Genomic DNA, 18,896 nt, shown 5'->3' with positions numbered 1-18,896 from the left:
AGAAGAAGATAGGATTTTCAGATATGAATGCTTGCTGGAGAGGCAGTGGTGATGAGAAATAGATCTGTCTCACCCTAAGATATGAAAAATACCTTGGCCTCTGCTGCTCCTGGGTTCCTGCCAGATTGCCAACTGTAGCTTTGAAGGATTTGGACCTGGCAGTCTTCACAAGACTATTTTTAGTGGCAGAGGAGAGGCTGTATCTCAAAATAGCTGGGCCTTTTACTTGCCAGTCAGCGGTTTTTGGCATTGTGTAGGAAGCTTCCTTCCTTCCACTGGCTATGCTCTATGTAAAAACAAGCCCATTCTATGTTTTTTGTTGCTTGGGGGCACTGTGCTTGCCCACCCTTTTCTTGCTGTGAAGCATCAGCTGATGTGACTCTGCATGTCTCCCCTTTGCCCCCGTTTCTTCATGGCTTCCCCGCCCTCCTCCAAAATATTTCCATGCCTAGCTAGCTGTAGGCCCTGTTCCTCCTTTCTTCTCTTTTCATTTCCTTGCTACTGTGTTTTACCCGCCCTTAGTCATACCATCTTGACTCTACCTTGGCTATTCTTTGCAAAGCTCAACCAACTTTCTCATAGCCTAGCTGCCAAGTCTTGATAGCCTGCAACATCGCCTTTCCCTATGGCATCCATTTCATAAAGGTATTTCTGAAGCAGTCAAGCTCTGTTGTCACTATCGTTTGTTGGTTTCTATCTGCACTTTATGGAGAAGGAATTCAAACTTTCAATTAACCTTCTTAGGCTCAAAAACCTGTTTTTGCTATTTTACAGTTTTGGGGGGGCGGGGGTAGTAATTTTTTTAAAAAAAGTTTACAAGAGATTCTGCAAAATACAGTGTTATCAAGCAGGTTGTGGTGACAAACATACACAGTTCATTTACAGTTATAGACCACAGTTGAATAAATACAGACATAAAATATAACCAAAATAAATAAACCGCAGGTTTGTGAATGGAAGGTAGCGACCAGAACTATTTATAACATAGACATAATGGTTAAACATTACAAGATTACAAAACATGAACCCTATTATGCCAAGGAAAAGCACGGTAATTAAAGTACAGTGGTACCTTGGGTTACAGACGCTTCAGGTTACAGACGCTTCAGGTTACAGACTCCGCTAACCCAGAAATAGTACCTCGAGTTAAGAACTTTGCTTCAGGATGAGAACAGAAATTGTACAGTGGCGGCACAGCAGCAGCGGGAGGCCCCATTAGCTAAAGTGGTACCTCAAGTTAAGAACAGTTTCAGGTTAAGAACGGACCTCCAGAACGAATTAAATTCTTAACCCGAGGTTAAATGCCCCGGGTCACTATTTCAGCCATCTTTGTTCATAGTTTTTATTATAAGTTGAGAATTGTGTCACCTTTCAGGGTCCTTCTGCCCCTACTTCCTCTCTCATACCCACCTCCAAGTGTTAAGAGTAACATTGTCTATAGACTTAAGGGTGATGGAGGAGTGGACTCAGAGATCCGCCTTTCCACTCAGTAAACTCAGTGAGAGTTCCACTGCTTGGCCTCTCTGCCTTTCCCCCCAGTTCCCCCATACCTCATAATATATCTGCCCAGTCTTCTCACCTGGTTCTACTTCAGTTCTCCTGTGTTTCTGGCAGTGTTCTAGTTGCACATTTTGAGATTCATTGTGACAGACCCCATGGCCAATCCCCGAGGAGAGTCCAAAAATGCAGGCAGCTGTGCTGATCCATTATGTTATTTATTTACTTACACATGCATGCACTTCACCAAAGGGCATCAGTGCGTAGCATAATACCCAATTCATCATGATAAGTATGAATGCAATCCTGTATATCATTTCCTGGGAGTATGTTCCATTGAACTAAGCGGTGCTCACTTTTGATTGCTTGGGTTCAACTTGTAAAATACATTGAGCTTTAAGGAAATACCTTTAGCCAATTGAAGTTCGACCTTTAACTTTCTTATTAGAAATGCAATCTGACAACAAAAAACTTTCACTATCTAAACTGCCAGTAGGAAGTAGGAACCTATCGAAGGGGAGAAGTGTCCAAGCGCTGCTTCATTATTTTCCTCATTATCTGACTTCCCGTACGCTAATCTGAAATGTGAAACCTCATTATCAGCTCAGGGCTCATCCATACTGTCGTTTAATGTGACATTCACTGCCTTCCCACACTTTCAATCTGGATTTTCTCATTTTCGGAGTATCCCTGGTATGAGAAGATCTGGACTGAGGGAGAGGAAAGTGTGGGAAGGCATTGATATGGAGGAGAATGTCCTTTGGACAACAGAGAATTAATGGAGGTACAGGAAGCTTGTTATCCACATTAAACGACAGCATGGATGAGCCCTCAGTCACTTGTCGGAGCAAAGAGGCTCCTTCAGTTATCCTGGTCCTCCAGCAAATGCCATCATCACTCTGAGAACGTCCCTGGAGCTGCACCCCACTGCGGTCCCCTTCCAGTACACTGCTGGTTGCAGATAAGAATCCAGCCCATGTTTGCTGGCTGTTAACCCACCACTTCATCACCCTGCTGCTGCTGCTTCCCCCAAGTAGTGCTGTCTACCTTTGGATTGTCACATCACAATTTGTCTTTACTTTTGTGTCAGTATCTTGAGGGAGGTGCAAAATTTGTATGCCATTAAAAGAAAAAGGTCAGAAGAGCCCTGCTGGATCAGGCCAGGGGCCCATCATAATCCAGCATCCTATTTTCACAGCAGCCAAGCAAATTCCTATGGGAATGACCCCCCCCCCCCATTTTGTATAGCGATTTTGTGGTTAGGTTTTTTTGTGTGCATTGAAATCTTTCTTCCTGCCCTACCATGGTCATTGGAAGCAATCTTACTTTAATCAAGATGTGATGATTGCAGTTTTTATTGCAAGGTTTGCAGAAAACCCATGAGAATTTACAAGAACATTTTCATATCGATTTGTGAGCCTTTCCCCCATTTAGGGAAAGTAGCTTCTCCTTGCACCTATCAGCTCCTCCATTGTGTCTAATGGAGCTTCAAATTAACATAGTTGCATGTGTACTTGTTGGAGGCAGTCATCATAAAAAGGAGTTAGCACAGCTTTGGGAACAGAGTCTTCTAGAAGCTATGGCAAAGGAAGTATCCAAGTTGCAAAGGAATCTCTTAAATGCAGTACTACCACATGCGTAATCCTAAACCATCTCCAGTAACCTGATTGACAGTATGTCATAAATAAGAGAGCTTAACAGATGCTGTGAAATTGTTCAGACCCTGCCATAGTCTTCATAGTGTAGGTTAGACCTGCACAAGTTGCGACCCACTTAGTTGGAGACAAGCTCTATGGTGTTCACTTGTATCTTGGGTAGCCATAACAAGTCTTGGGAATGGCGCTGTGTGACAGTGGCTGCCTCAATGTGCAAAATACATAAGCTCTTTTCTCCTTTTGAATAGCACTCCTGTTAAGCTGCTCTTTAAATATGTGGCGTGCAATGCAATAAAATTTGATGTTTTTGTTGTGTAGAGGTTGGAGACCTTAGGGAGCTGCAGACGCTGGACATCTCAACCAATCATTTGATAACTTTGCCTGAAAAGATGCACATGTGCCTCTCTCTTCAGTACCTAACTGCTGACCGGAACCATCTGTGGTATGTCCCTCGCCATCTCTGCCAACTTCCTAATCTTAATGAATTGTCAATGGCTGGAAACCGCCTTGCGTTCTTACCACTTGGTGAGTGATTCTCTCTTTCTCTCCCACCCCCTCTCATTAAGCTATGAAATTTGCTTCCACAAGATCTAGTGATGGCCACCAACCTAGATGGCTTTCAAAAAGGGTTAAACAAATTCACAAAGGATAAGGCTGTCAATGGCTACTAGCCACAATTGCTATGTTCTACCACCACTGTCAGGGGGACGCGGTGGCACTGTGTTCTAAACCACTGAGCCTAGGGCTTGCCAATCGGAACGTCGGCGGTTCGAATCCCCGCAACACGGTGAGCTCCCATTGATCGGTCCCAGCTCCTTCCAACCTAGCAGTTCGAAAGCACGTCAAAGTGCAAGCAGATAAATAGGTACCGCTCCAGAAGTGACTTAGTCATGCTGGTCACATGACTCAGAAAAACTGTCTCCGGGCAAACATCGGCTCCCTCGGCCAGTAAAGCGAGATGAGCGCTGCAACCCCAGAGTCGTCCGCGACTGGACTTAACTGTCAGGGGTCCTTTACCTTTTTACCACCGCTGTCTGAAGCAGTGTGCTTCTGAATTCCAGTTGCTGGAAATCAAAGGAAGGGAGAGTACTGCTGTACTCAGGTTCTGTTTATGGGCTTCCCATAGGCATCTGATGGGCCACCGTGAGAACTGGATGCTGTACTAAATGGGCCGCTGATCTATTCCAGCAGGCTCCTGTTATGGTATCTTTCTGTTTTAAAACTAAATTATGTAAATAACGTCACATAATATTACATACAGTAATAGATTAATATTGTGATAAAGGAAAATCATAATTATTTATCATGCCAGGTTAAAATTCCCATTCTTTTGTATTAGAAACTCCAAGGGCATCTGATGCATAATTGACCATAGGCCTTCAAGCTGAGCTTTGATGCACTGTTGGCTTAGCCAAAGTTAATAGTTCCCATCCAGTCTTCACTGGGTTATTTTACTTTCTTAGGGGTGATTTGTGAAGGGAGGGTAAGAAATGCAACTATTTTCATTGTTGTTGTTGTTGTTGTTGTTACTATTAAATATATAAAATGATGAGATATACCTTATTTTTTAATCAACTGGCCAAGAATGAACAAAGGCCAGCCACTTTTTCACTCTAGGACAGGCATCCCCAAACTTTGGCCCTCCAGATGTTTTGGACTACAATTCCCATCTTCCCCAACCCCTGGTCCTGTTAGCTAGGGACCATGGGGGTTGTAGGCCAAAACATCTGGAGGGCCACAGTTTGGGGATGCCTGCTCTAGGATAACATCGTTGTTCCAGTATTTACAGTAGTACCTCGGCTTACGTTACCCTCGGGTAACATAAACTTCGGGTTGCAAAAGCGGCAAACCCAGAAGTGTTTCGCCCCGCGCGCATGCGCAGAAGCGGTTCCTCCAGTTGTGGAAACCTAGGGATCCGACCAGAGCTCCAGAACGGATCCCATCCGCAACCGGAGGTACCACTGTACTTTCTTTTGATCTATCAATATTCCGAAATCCCTGTTTGCAACAACATTGACCTATAGTGTTCCAACTTGAGTCCTTTTGAGTAGTTGAGGTGACTTAAACTTAATTGTTGTTATGATTGAAATTATTTTCTTTCCATGGAAAACAGGAGTATTATTTTGTACCTGTTACAAAACCACACTCATATATTGCAGTGACAGAGGCATCATTAAGATGTCCTTTAAAAATCCTGTCCTGGAAAGCCCCACTTTTGAATTTTTGAATGACTACTGAAGCCTTGAGCTTTCTCTGAAGAGACTAGTTATGTCAGAAAATAATTACAGGCTGTGGCCTTAGGTTTAAGGGATATGCATATGTAAAATGCTGTCTAGTCTGGTGAATGAAATCTATGAAAGCCTTCCTTTTTTGCTGCCTTGTAGGAGAGATTTCTTTACAGAGGGCTTTGGCCATAGTTTGGTTTAAATGGTCACATACACACACAAGTTGTCTTAGCGCATGTTTGCCGTCCTAGATTTCATGTTCCACAAGCTGGTTGCAATTATGTCTACTGAATACATTAAAAAAAACCACATACTAACAAGGAAAAAAAGATGCTGTAAAATTAGGTTTGGTGGTTTCTGGATTTGTAATAATGTTCTGATTGAGTTGAATAAATGAATTCATCTATTTAGACTGGCAAAATTATACGTTACAACCACTCCATTTATTTAGTTTTAACTGTTGATAGCATCTCTTGATATATAGAAATGTCTTTAGAAATAGCTTTATAATGAGTCTGTATTTGACAAGCCTGTTTTAATTCTGAATAGACCGTTGCATGTTAATGTACCCATGTTGAAAATACACCAACTGGTAATAAACTGGAGGCAGGTGGTAAATGAAGGCAGTTTGAGAGTAAGATATATGCTCACGGGATGTGTAGTTGTCATACTTTCTTCATCTGGTAAACAACTTCTGTATTCTCTTTGTTTGAACAGAGATGGAGGTGGGACGAGAGAGACAGAATGTGGGTCTATGCTGGGCATGGCCAAACTTGGCCCTCCAGTTGATTTTGGACTACAACTCCCATCATCCCTAGCTAACAGGACCAGTAGTCAGGGATGATGGGAATTGTAGTCCCAAAACATCTGGAGGGCCAAGTTTGGCCATGCCTAGTCTATGCATATACACTGTGGGATGTAAAGCCACTTTCAACACCCTTAAAAACAGTTTTTGGTCTTCAGCCATAGTTGGTGCCCCACAGTATTTTGCAGATACCACATTAAAACTGTAATTTAACATTACATGCAAACTGGCGCAAACTATGCTTGCTACTCAAAAGGCTCACTTGCTCTCCCCCTATCCTTTATTCAGCCTACTGGGGAGGAAACAAAGCAGAGGCTCCCTTCACGTTTTCCTCCTATAAACTATGATCATAAGCCTGGGGGGTGGGGATGGCTTACCATGATTGTTTGTTAGGGAACAAACCATAAGTGCCAGTTCAAATGTAATGGTAAGCCAGCTCTGGTTTCTTTCCTCCCCAGCCTACAGAAGAAAGAAGTGGGGAGGAGCACTAACGCATTGCTCATTTGTTTTAAACCATAGTTTAGCTTAAACCATGGTTTAAAGCAGGGGTGAGCAAACTTTTTCAGAAGGGGACCTGTCCACTGTCCCTCAGACCTTGGGGGGGGGGCGGACTATATTTTTGGGGGGAAATGAACGAATTCCTATGCCTCACAAATAATCCAGATATGCATTTTAAATAAAAGCACACATTCTACTCATGTAAAAACACGCTGATTCCTGGACCGTCTGCGGGCCAGATTTAGAAGGCGATTGGGCTGAATCCTGCCCCCGGGCCTTAGTTTGCCTACCCATGGTTTAAAGCGTCATGTGAACAAGGCCATTGTCTGAGAAAACATTAATCACTTAACCGTTTTAGATCCCATCCACAGGAGGTGGGCTGGAGAGGAGGCGAGCTGGCAAATATGATTTTGGGCTTTAGTCAGCAAGGCCTTCCAGAAGCTGTAGACTCCTATGCAATGTGTTAGCTCTGCTGTTTTATTATATGGTTATATTTGGTCAATATTTTGTTTTTATTGTAGTTTAGTATTTCATATCGCAAGCCAATGTAAAAGTACAGTAGTAGTTACCTATTATAACTGAAACCTTACATATATGTGTATATGCACACACACATTTATTGAGGATTTGCGTGCCCATAGTGTTAAACAACTGGGCCTCATTCTTCTAAATGTGGTAAACAGAGGGGTTTATTGTCCCCTCTTTTCCCTCCTTCCTTTCACTGTAGGGTTAATGGTCATCAGTGCAGGCACATAAGACCTTTTGTTCCATCTTCAGCCATGTGGAATGCATATGCCAGTGCCTTGAGGTTAAAAGGGGGGGGGATTTCTTGAATTGGGGTTTGTTCAGGACTCTTACCATTTGGTCAGTTCTAATGGAAAGGCTTTGATCTTGTACTCTGGTAGGAAGAAAGTGGAAATGTTTTAGACAAGCTACAGTGCTTAAAGCCACATGAAAACTTTCTTTGTAGCTTCAGACGGGCAGCTTCCTTAATCTGTGAAGCTCAGAAGGAATGTGTTTGGCAAAGAACATTTTGCAATATTTATTATGTTATCTGATGCTTAAAACTTAATGGCAACAGAGGGTGGGCAGACCCACTTACAGGAGCAACTACTAAACATTTAGAAAATCTTTTGTGGTTTGGCTTGGCATTGCTTTTTGTCTTTTTGAGAAGTTCAGGATGAAAAGTAGCAAGTACTAATGCAACAAGTGCATTGATTTTTGTGGGTATGTCTACACAAGCTTCTAAGCTGCATGAGGACTGGTTCCTGAAAAGTCTTCAGCATTGCAAGGGGTTAGACTAGATGACCCTTGGGTCCCTTCCAACTCTAAGATTCTGTGAGTCTCAGTGGAAAAGAAATTAGGGTTATTCTACAGGTCTCAGAAATGACTCTTGTTCTTATCAATTCATTCGAAAGATTTCTAGACCGCCTTTCAGCCAAAGTTTCCAAGGCAGCATCCAAAACAAAACAAAACAATTTAAAACGCAATGATTAATACCAAAATTAAAATCACAGCACCATTGAAAACAGCAGCTGAAACATACAAGCAGCAAGAAACCAAAAACAAAAACGTACTTTAAAACCCCAGAAGAATAAAAAGTTTTCACCATGTGTCACAAAAACAAACTTAGGGAAAGCTCTCCATCACTACCACTCAAAGGACCCTCTCTGGTTATCATCCACTGCAGTCAGGGCGCAATAGCACCTGGAGCAGGGCATCCAAGGTATAGCTTAATAAATAGGCAGGTACTTTGGGAGCAGGTGGTATTAAGCAGGAGAGGGCTTTGTGGATCAGCACCAGCACCTGTTTTTTTTAAAAATAATAATAATGAGAGTGCTTTAAGCAGACAGTGCCATTCAGTAATCTCATCACCATATTTTGAACAAACAACTTTAAATTTCTGGGTAATTTAAGCGCAACCTTACACACAACAAGAAATGCACAGATAATCCTATTCCTGGCCTATTCTCTCCCATTTCTGCACTGATCTAAGATTTCAAAAGGCATATGAACCATTTGTATTTCTAAATACAGATTGAAATGCATACTTACAATACATATTTTATCCCCCAAAAGTATTTAAATACTACTTTTGTTTTGCATTTTGGTAAACAATTTTGGACACGGGTGGCGCTGTGGTTTAAACCACAGAGCCTAGGGCTTGCCAATCAGATGGTCAGTGGTTTGAATCCCCACAATGGGGTGAGCTCCCATTGCTCAGTCCCAGCTCCTGCCCACCTAGCAGTTTGAATGCCAAAGTGCAAGTAGATAAATAGGTACCACTCCAGAGGGAAGGTAAACGGCGTTTCTGTGCGGTGCTCTGGTTTGCCAGAAGCGGCTTAGTCATGCTGGCCATATGACCTGGAAGCTGTCTGCGGACAAACTCCAGCTCCCTCGGCCCTATAGAGCGAGATGAGCACGCAACCCCAGAGTCTTCTGCGACTGGACCTAGCAGTCAGGAGTACCTTTAACTTTAAACAATAAATTACCAAATTTGTATCATAAAATTCAGAGAAGTATGAAATCCAAATAATATTCATGCTCCATGCAGTGTATTAGCAGAATAGGTGCAAATTTCATCAGTTTGTTATAAAATGGGGAGACCCAGGTTTGTTGGGAGGATAAAATGGGAAGGGAACAGAAAGCTGCCAGACCTCCTTGGTGGAAAGCCAAAATAAAAATGGTGTAAAAATGCAATATATGAATAAAATAAGGCTAGTTTGTCCTGAAAAAAATGAATGATTATGTGAACAGACCCAGCATAATACACTTCTCAAAACCAGCTTTTTTTTGGAGGGGGGAGACATAACTTAAAACTCTTTCCTTGCATAAAAAGAGTCTTGCTGTAGGTATACATCTCCTGGCACGGTCCAAGCTTGACTACTCCAATGTGCTGCAGGGCTGGAGGAGGATTTTGTGGTCCACAACTCTCTAAATGGTACACCTCACCTAACTCGCAATGAACATCCATAGTTCCTTATTCCCCAGTGGATTATGGGCCAGGTCAGAATAGGTAAAAGGAAGTTGGCAGGCTGAAGAGGAATGGTTCTTTAAAGGTTTGGTTTTTACATCAAACCTATGCACCCTAGAAAAGGCATTTTTGTGTATGTCCATTACCGGGGTGGGAGCTGGAAAGCTAGTATTTCCTTGTAAAGAATGTAGCAGCTCGATTTGCAAAAGCATACTGTGTGTGTGTGTGTGTGTGTGTGTGTGTGTGTGTGTGTGTGTGTATCAGCACACTTGCACAGAGTATTTTTTTTCTTTACTAGTAACATCATTGTTTGTCTTGGAGTCAAAAAATCTTTGAGAGAGAAACTTGGCAACCCCTTCAAAAGGATCACTTAAGAAAATTGGAGCTCCTTTGCATCCTTTTACCTCCACCAATTCATAAGACTCCTATACTGTAATGTATTGAGAGTGAGTGTATGCATCATTTGCTTCCCAGACAAGAAATAGGAACGGGATTGACTTGAGGGTGAATTTACACTGGAGAATTCTCACCTTGCTTTGCAGCAAATTTCATCTATTTTCCTTATAAGAGATTTTTTTAGTCAACCGCCATGGAGTTGGGTGTTCATTGACGCAGAACCAAATAATGTGTCTTTAACTATATCGGATATCTCTGCCAGGGTTGTGATTCCTCCATTTTCTTTTCCTTTTAAATCCAGATTTGGGTCGTTCTCGAGAACTGCAGTATGTTTATGTGGATAACAATGTTCACCTGAAGGGACTTCCCTCGTACCTCTATAATAAAGTTATTGGCTGCAGTGGGTAAGTATATGAATTAAGTTGCTGTGTAGCCTCTTATCTTCTGAAGCTTCCCATAACAAGTATAGGCTGTCTCAAACTTTACTCTGGGTGATTTTAATTCATCACATCACATTACTTTGAAGAGATTACTTTGACTGCCAGTACCCTCCAATTGTGCTAAATCTCCTACATTAATTTGCTGAATATCCAATACTTACAGTGCTAAGCCCCTGACTGGTTGTCTGCTGTGTTTCTTGATGTTTTAGGACATTTGAGGTGATAGCGTTCAACATGAAGCATGGTGCCAACAGAATAAAAGTATTGACTCAAACATTTTCTAAATATTTCTATGACTCTGCTCTGTCAGTGTATTTTGATGCTTAGTGTTCTGCGGGTTTTTCACTACCAAATACCTCAAAAGTATAATGTGGACCAGACTTTCTTTCTACCTGTATTTTCCTTTTTAGAAAAACCACAACCCTATTCATGTCCTGTGGGATAGCGTGTTGAATCTTTTTATACTTGTTTTTCATATTAAGGCGGTAATTTTGTGGCAAAACGTATTCCCTTAGCAAACAGGATAGCATGCCTCTGTTTAATTTGGATTCATCTGTGCTTTAAAAAGCATCTCTCTGTGTGCTTTAGGCACCCCCTGGCAAAACTTGAAAAGATGTACATTAAAGAAAATGGTAGTTTCAGGTATAACCCGCTGTAGGTCTCAGTTGCCTTCTGTCAGGTGGTTATGTAAATTGATCTATATGAATACTGTACACTTTTCTTAAGCTTGATTTTTAAAAAAGCATATATCTGGCAAAAGAGGTAAATGCTGAGAAGTAGCAGCCACAGAGGTGAACACGTAGCCTTATTGGAACAATGTTGTAGTGATACATGAAAGGGTGAACTGCATATTTTCTTCATTAATGGCTGCCAAATATATTTACTATCTATGTAGTAGAAATAGCAAAATTTGAAACAAGGCGTTGCTTCTTTCCCTTTTTGTCTCTGAATCGTGAAGGTAAATGCATACCGTTCCTTGCTAATGCCTAGCAGCACCTTTGAAGACAGAATTAACTATGTTGTATTAAGTAATATTGTTGGCATGTAAATCTTGCAGCCAACTTGCTGGGAATTGCTAATGTGCAGCTGGTGTCAACCTAGAAAGTTCATATTTCTTTCATGTTCCATCCTGAGGGCACATTATAATATAACTTTATGATTTATCCTTGCCTGATACAGGGAATGGCTTACTGAAGGTTCCTAGTGAGCTTCATGGCTAAGCAGGGATCTTAACAGTCTAACTTAAAAGCCTTCCTTTCAAGAACATGGAACCAGTGCTTGACCTATCCACTCCTCATATTCTCCACTTAATTCGTTTTGAGTCACTTGGCAGAATGTACCAAACTCCAGAAAATCCACATTTTGCCACGTTGTTCTCTCTTTCCTGTTCACATACTGACCTTCGCTCTTCACTATGATCTATCTCTTTGAACTAATTTCCTTGAGTACATTGCCACTTCTGCTTTAAATCATTTGTGACCCTGGAGTTGCATAGTGTTCATCATAGCCTTCTGGGTAAGCCATCACACTAGTACAGTTTGAAGAAACGTTTGTGTGCAACTGTCTTGGCATCTGTTGAGGCTAATGAAATATGATGAACTCAAGTTGGGACTGTCACACTAGAAAGTCTTAGCATGCTTTGTTGTAAACACAGAAAACGTGTCTTGTCTGTGGAGACTCTGTAGTCCCTTTCTTGAAGCATGATGCTTTGTAGTCTTCATGCATGTGAGAAACCTATAAGCTGGGTGTCCTTCCTTGCAATACAATAAGTTCTCCTTTCCTGAGATGTAGGTGCAGACATTTCTTGTCTCAGGCTCTCATTTTTTGTGGAGCCCAGGAAACATTTTCTTAAGGAAAGCTCTGTAGGAGGAAGAAAATCCTGCACAACTATGTGGCATTGCAGTAATGCTTTAATAGCTCTAAGGTAGTTAGTTTTATTCAGCCTGACAGGTGGGAAATCAACAGTCACTCTAAATTGATTGATTCTAAACACAGAGACCTCTGATGGTTAGGTAAAACAAACACATGTTTATCTTTGGAATTGTATTGTACTAGGAAAGCTTGAGTTACGCTGGTATTCAGAATTTGGCAAGGAAAGACCACTTTGTGCATGTATGTCCTTAAGATGTACACAGGAGCTAGCTAAGAATGCCAATGGTAACTTCGAAAGCACAGCTTTGAAAACAGTGTATTAATGAGATATGTTTTGGGGGTGTCAGAAGTACCTGATTTCTTGTATAAAGGTACACACAATAAATTTGTGAAATGTCCCTCCAACAAGATCATCATGACAGATGTGCATTGTTTGTGTCCTTGGGATTCGGTTTTTGCTTATACCAGCTTGAAGCAATGTTCTCCCCTTGATTCAAGAACTTAATGTGGGATCTTGTTCAGTTATTGATACAGAGGATATGCATCCCATTGGGATCTTATATTGTTTAAAAACTACCGGTAATTAAAACAATTCATTTCTGTGCAAGGGGAGTTATTAAAATAATAATGATATATGAACAGTACTAATAGTAATAAAAAACACCACCATTTAACATTACAGATACAGTAACCATCAGTGCTTGCATCTTAAGTTAAACATATACATTAATACATGCCTTCCAGATGTCCTAATAGATGTATCAACAGGAACTAGTCATCTATATGAAATATGTTCATACATAACCATGGCAGTGAGCTCCTCAAACCATTTCATAATAGATAGTGGATATTTATCCTTCCAGGCTTGAAGTATAAGTCTCTTAGCAACCATAAGGGCTCAGAAATCCATTTTTCCTCCTACCACTAATCCCTGTGCTACAGGAATATAATTTGAAAGTACATGAACATCTGCAAATATCAGGGATTTCACTAGCACAAAATTGATGTGTATAACAACTTCAGTCCAAAAAAGAATATTTTATTGGAGAAACTCACACCATACGCTTCAATAAGGCATTCTCAGCAATACACCTGCCAACATCTATCTCTATTGAACAATGACTTCCTATACATATGTGGAGTCCAATATACTCAATATATTTATTTTTGTTGGATCATTCTTCTCTGACTTAATGCACCGACAGGCTGAAACAGGGGGTGGCGCACTTTCAAGTATCAAGTATCTTTAGAAGGCTTGGGTAGGATTTTTCATGATATTTTACTCCTTTTAAGCAGCTTTCCCCTTTCCTCAAATATTTTTCCAGCTGTGGTTCTCCTGTTCAGAAGTCAGAGGTGAAGCTTCTTACCTTTTCATCAGGACAGTTGACAGTTTTCCTCCCAGCAGAGGTGAAGTCAATTGGGTCAGAGTCGGACCGCGTTCTGCCCTTGCAAGAGATGGCCATGCGGACACTGTATAACACATACTGCAGGTTTTTAAAAGGTAGCTGAACGATGATAGCATTCCTGCAATATTAATGTTTATCAAGCACCTAAATATCTGGACTGTGTAGTGAAGCAACTATAAATGGACATCATATTTCTTTATGCCCTCACTGTCTAAGCAGTTGGGGTGCATAAAAAGTAAGGACAGAAGGGAAGGAAAAATTAAAACCAAGAAATGAGATGTCAGCCCCATAAAGATGAGCAGTTAAATGTATGTAGATGGGAGAGGTGTGAAATGAATTGGTGAAAGCATAAGAGAGTAGTTGTGTTTTGAGAACTTTTTTTTTTAAAAAAAAAGCTTGTAGATGGGAGGGGTGTGAAAATTAAGGGAGTAAATTCATTTCCAAGGAATGGAGACGGGAAAAGGACTAAAAGATGGTGTTTAATGAGCATATTGAAACTGCTGGAAGCAAAAGGAGGAGTATAAAGAGTTGGGTAGCTATGAAGTGTCTAGGACACTTGTAAATTAAACAGAGAAGCTTACAGTGAGAAGGAGAAGCTTATGGTAAGCACAGTACTTGAAGCATGTAGACTTTCAGTGTGCTGTGAAATTTGACTCAGGTTCTCAAAACTCCAAATCAAATGGCTTCCCAAGCTACATTTGCAATAAGAACAAGAGGCCGAAAAAGACAGCCAAGTGTTAGGTAAAAGGCATTTAGGAGTCTTTTCTTGCACAGAGCGTAGAAAAGGCCAGAGTCTTTTCACAGTCCGCAGCAGAGAAGTAACTGTCTTCTAATGGGAGAGTAGAGAAGCAGAAATAATAATATTCCTGCGGCAGGAGGCAATGCATCATCCAACAATGCAGCTCCTTCTCAGGCAGCCAGCTCCAGAGCTGGCAGGCTCGTTAAGCATGAGGCAGAAAGAAGCGCTTGCAGCCCGTTGGCCATTGCAGTGCAACGTGACAGCTTTAGTTCTGCCCCAGTTCAGGCTCTTTGTTGAAAACTGGCCCGTGGCTTGTCTGCATTTTGCATCATGCTGCCACATGGGGCTTCAGCTCCTAACAGGAACTTGAATGTCAAGCTATATCTCAAAAGTCCTTGGGAGCTAATGATCTCTTACTTTGGGAAGTAGGGAGGCTGGAAAAACATAAATAGGATGAATGTGAATGAGCAGATGAGCCCAAATGCCAAGAAAATGGTACAAAGTTAAAAGCCAGCATTTTGCTACTCCAACCATACCTCTTTGATGCAGTTATTTTTATTTAGGCCAGCAATGGAATGTTGGCCCAGAACTATGCACCATATTGCAGGGAATTTGGCGCTAATCAATGGGAGGAGGTATTAGTAATAATGCACTCGAGATCTTTCCCTTTATATAGCTAAAATCACTGTTAACTGCTTGATAATAGGTTTTATCACTACATTTCGGTAGCATTTCAAGCTTTTGAGTTGCTAGTCTAGAAGTTTAATGTTGAAGGGGTAGATTACTAGGCCCTGTATACCTACGGTACTTAGATTAATCATAGAATTGTTGAGTTGGAAGGGATTCGAGGGTCAATCTAGTCCAACCCCCTGCAAATGCAGGAATCTCAACTACAGCATCCATGACAGATGGCCATTCAACACCCTCAGGGATGATCTTGCTGCATAATATAACCACCATTCCAACTCTTATTCAAAATGTAAGCAAGATAGAAAGCAGGAGATATTTCATGATACTGCATCTGAAAACTGGAGAGGATTTCAGTGAAGAGGAAAACAAGAGAGCTTGTGCAAGCGGCAGTCTTATTTTTTTGTGAGCAGAGCTATTCCCTGTTACTGTGCTTTTTCTTTCCAGGCTACCATCAGAGCTGTTGTTTTTCCATTTCTTTGTTCAAGTGTGTCCAGCTTGGTTGTACAGTTAAAATAGCTATGAATTTGTTTTGTTGAAGTCACCGTCTCTGTGTTTCCCCCCCACCTCTAGATTTGAAGTTCCTGAATCCAATCTCATTACCCAGGAGTCTCTCGGAATTGCTGTACTGCCCTCTGGGACACTGCCACCGTTGCAGCCAGCCCATGTTTACTATTGTCTACCCAAAGCTCTTTCCTCTGAGAGAGACGCCAATGGCTGGATTGCATCAGGGGTAATTACAGGGAAAATTACATTGGGGTTTTAGACCTTATGCAAGGGCTTCGGTTACAGGGAAAGGCATCTACACAGGGCCATGGTTGTGCTACTCTTATGTGTTTTCAGTCTGTTGACTTCATATACCATATTCACTTTATTCTTAAGGCTCCAGTGCCTACTCTGATAGCAAGGAGCAACTGTACAACTGTATCAATCAATCAATCCCCTTTATTGGCATAAAAAGTGTGTTGTATACATGGATCAGAACACAACACAGTCAACGGAACATAGTAGGATAAAACGTAGTAGGATAAAACTGTCCAGACATCATGAGGTGTGAAGATGGCTCTTAGAACCTATGGTGATGACCTTTCATAGCGTCACTCAAAAATCTTGCCATATCACTGTACAACTGATTATGTAATATTTCCTCAAAATGATAAGTTTTCAAAGTGGTGAATTGCTTAATTGGCAAGTTTCCTGGAAGGTGCATTTCCCCCCAGTGTTGTGAGCTTGCTTGGTCATTGACTAGGAAGCAGAGTAATTTGGAATTAATTAATGTCCCTTTGAGAGCAATAGGGAGTGTAAGTAGGATATTGATATTTAAAGGGGAGGAAGAGAAGGTTTGCAAATATTCTTGCCACCCAAGTAGCCCACACCTTTAACACACTGCCAGTCTACCTTCAGTTTCCACCTTTGAATCCATGAGAGCTAGAAGGTTGCCTGTCTTTTTAAGAAAATGCTGGTATTTTCAGAACTCAGAAAAAGAAGCCATCCATGTCTAAAAAGCTCTGTTATGCAGCTTTCCCCCATGATAATCATCCTTTGATTCCCCATGACTGAAGAAGTAGTCTGTATGCATTGGTGACATTCGACTAACAGGTAAATTATCAACTATATGTTTCTTTCATCACTGCAAATCAGAACTGAATGGTGAAGGGCCAATACACCCAATTTGTAACTCGTGACATTGTGATGCTCAGCAGAGCCCAATGGTAATTAGCAAAGCATTGCAGCCGTTGGTGGCTGCCTTTCTGGCAGGATATACGATGAACCAGTTGCCCTTTCTGCAAGAAACTTTTCATCCATGCATGAAAAGAAAGCATGTCCACTTACAGTATTCATGAGCCTCTTTGTGTGAAACTCAAAAAGAGAAGAAAATCAAGAAGCCTTCTACAACTTGCCTTGTAATCTTGCGGAATCTAGTTTGGCTAAGAGAAAAGGGCAAACCTCTTCTTCTTCTTTTTGGTGTCCTGCTCAACTTATGATGAAGGACTAGCAATGGAAGATCTGGCCATTGCTATGTGGATGTGCACAATGAAGCCAGGAGGCTTTCCTCTCAATAAACTTCGTTTAATTTAATGAGAGCAACGTGAGAGCAAAGAATGGCTCTTGCAGAACTCCCTTTCCCTCCAGTCAGACTTGTGGCAGGAAAACTGATTTGCTAGCTTGGGGGGCCCTTAATATGCTGCTGGAAGTCTCCTTGCTGAGTAGTTATTACTTGACATTAGTTGTGGCAATCAGCAACTTCAAGGTGGTGCCTCTTCCTCGGCAACTGCCAAGGTCCAAATCTTGAAGGTCCTCTCCAGGAAGAGGAGGCATCCTGGTTCCTAAACTGCCTCTGCCTAGAGCGCTTTGGGCCAGTTGGTGCCCCTAAAGCCAAACATTTCTTTTTTCTTGTCTGACTTTTCCCCCTTCCTTGCAATCTGCCACTTTGAGTTAGAGATGAGGGGGGAAACCAGCAGCCACAGGGCTGTGTAGCCCCAGTCATCCCTCTCCCTTCTGCCCCCAGCCTTCTCCATAGTGGCTGGGAACAAGGTGGATCCCAGTTGGCTGTTTCCTGGCACTGTTAGCAATGAAGGAGCACAATAATGGCTAGCCTCTGGCGTGGATAGCAGCCAGCATTATGGAGCGCTTGAGACACGGTGGCAGGAGCAAGAGCACAGAGGAGGCAAGCAAAAACCCACAGGCTGTGCACTTAAATGTCACAAATTGCCCCAACTCTCTCACTTATTCAGGCAGAGTAGGAGGAAGACAGGATTTTTCATACCATGGCCCATAGCATGGAACAGGTTGCATCCAATAACATAGAGGAGGAAGGCCAGCCAGCGTCCGCCATGCCAGGCATGAGATTAGTGTGCCAAACTCCTAAGAGATGCCCAGAGATGAGTAAATTAAATCCTCCCTACTTCCGATCCCCACTTTCTCTCTCCATAACAATGGATCAGGTGCAGGGGCAGATTGCCCAGGGAACTGAAGAAGCCCAAGTAGGGGCAAAGAGACGGCACTCCCTACAACAGAAGGTGGTCTTTCCCCAAAGAAACAGAAGAGGAAGAGAAGCAAACACAGTTGCAAAACTGAGCCCAAAACAAGCAGGGAAAGGTGACAGATCCTGCTGCAGGGACTCCTCTTCTGCCTCCCAGGCTTCTTTGCCATCGTCCTCCCTCTTCTTCCTCCCAATACCAAGACACCCGAGTCAAAAGCTATGTCAACAGGCCCATAAAGACACAGGGGACAAAAGACAATGAAAAGAAGTACAGCTGGGAAAAAGTTCCAACAGAAGGGCCAACGATTCTTCTCTCTGTCTGATTCAGAGACATGGGAGGCCTCCCCGGGAACTTTTAGTCCTCCAGATTTGCAGAACCACTACTCCCATCAGCTTCAGCAAGACTGGCCAAAGGCCAGAGATGGTTGGAGTTGAAGTTCAACAACATCAGGACAGCCAAAGGTTCCCCATTCCTGCCCTAGATGAAGTTCTCATGGAAACCAAAGACAGAAAAGGGCCCTACCTCTGGCAGAGAAAAGGATTCCAGAACTATCCACCACTCAAAAGATCAGCTCTGACAGATGATTTTGATCCAGATGGAGCTGGTCCTTCAAACTGACAGTAAAGTGGTGTTAGATTTACTTATCTTGTGCTACTTTTCAGGACTAAGATCATTTCAGGTCGGCTCACAAGCAAAATCAATCAGCAAAATATAACAA

At 42.0% G+C, this 18,896-nt stretch overlaps 1 protein-coding gene across 5 annotated transcripts in view; it reads left to right on the top strand.

Annotated features, from left to right (window-relative positions):
• LRRC28 (leucine rich repeat containing 28) overlaps nt 1–18,896 on the top strand; it is a 52,022-nt gene that overhangs the window by 27,234 nt on the left and 5,892 nt on the right. For 3 of the 5 annotated variants that reach the window (XM_088656718.1, XM_035130813.3, XM_060282671.2), the window contains 4 exons: nt 3,471–3,677; nt 10,352–10,454; nt 13,688–13,863; nt 15,768–15,927. In XM_088656718.1, the coding sequence (XP_088512844.1) occupies nt 3,542–3,677; nt 10,352–10,454; nt 13,688–13,863; nt 15,768–15,927 (575 nt within the window). In that variant the 5' untranslated portion in view covers nt 3,471–3,541. The remainder of the gene's footprint in view (nt 1–3,470; nt 3,678–10,351; nt 10,455–13,687; nt 13,864–15,767; nt 15,928–18,896) is intronic. The other 2 variants (XM_088656717.1, XM_060282672.2) reach the window with 1 other exon arrangement.

This window comes from Zootoca vivipara, chromosome 13, assembly GCF_965207765.1.
Source record: "Zootoca vivipara chromosome 13, rZooViv2.hap1.1, whole genome shotgun sequence".
Classification (NCBI taxonomy): Eukaryota; Metazoa; Chordata; class Lepidosauria; order Squamata; family Lacertidae; genus Zootoca; species Zootoca vivipara.
The sequence above is the reverse complement of the archived record's forward strand: the minus strand, read 5'-3'. Positions and strand labels throughout refer to the sequence as shown.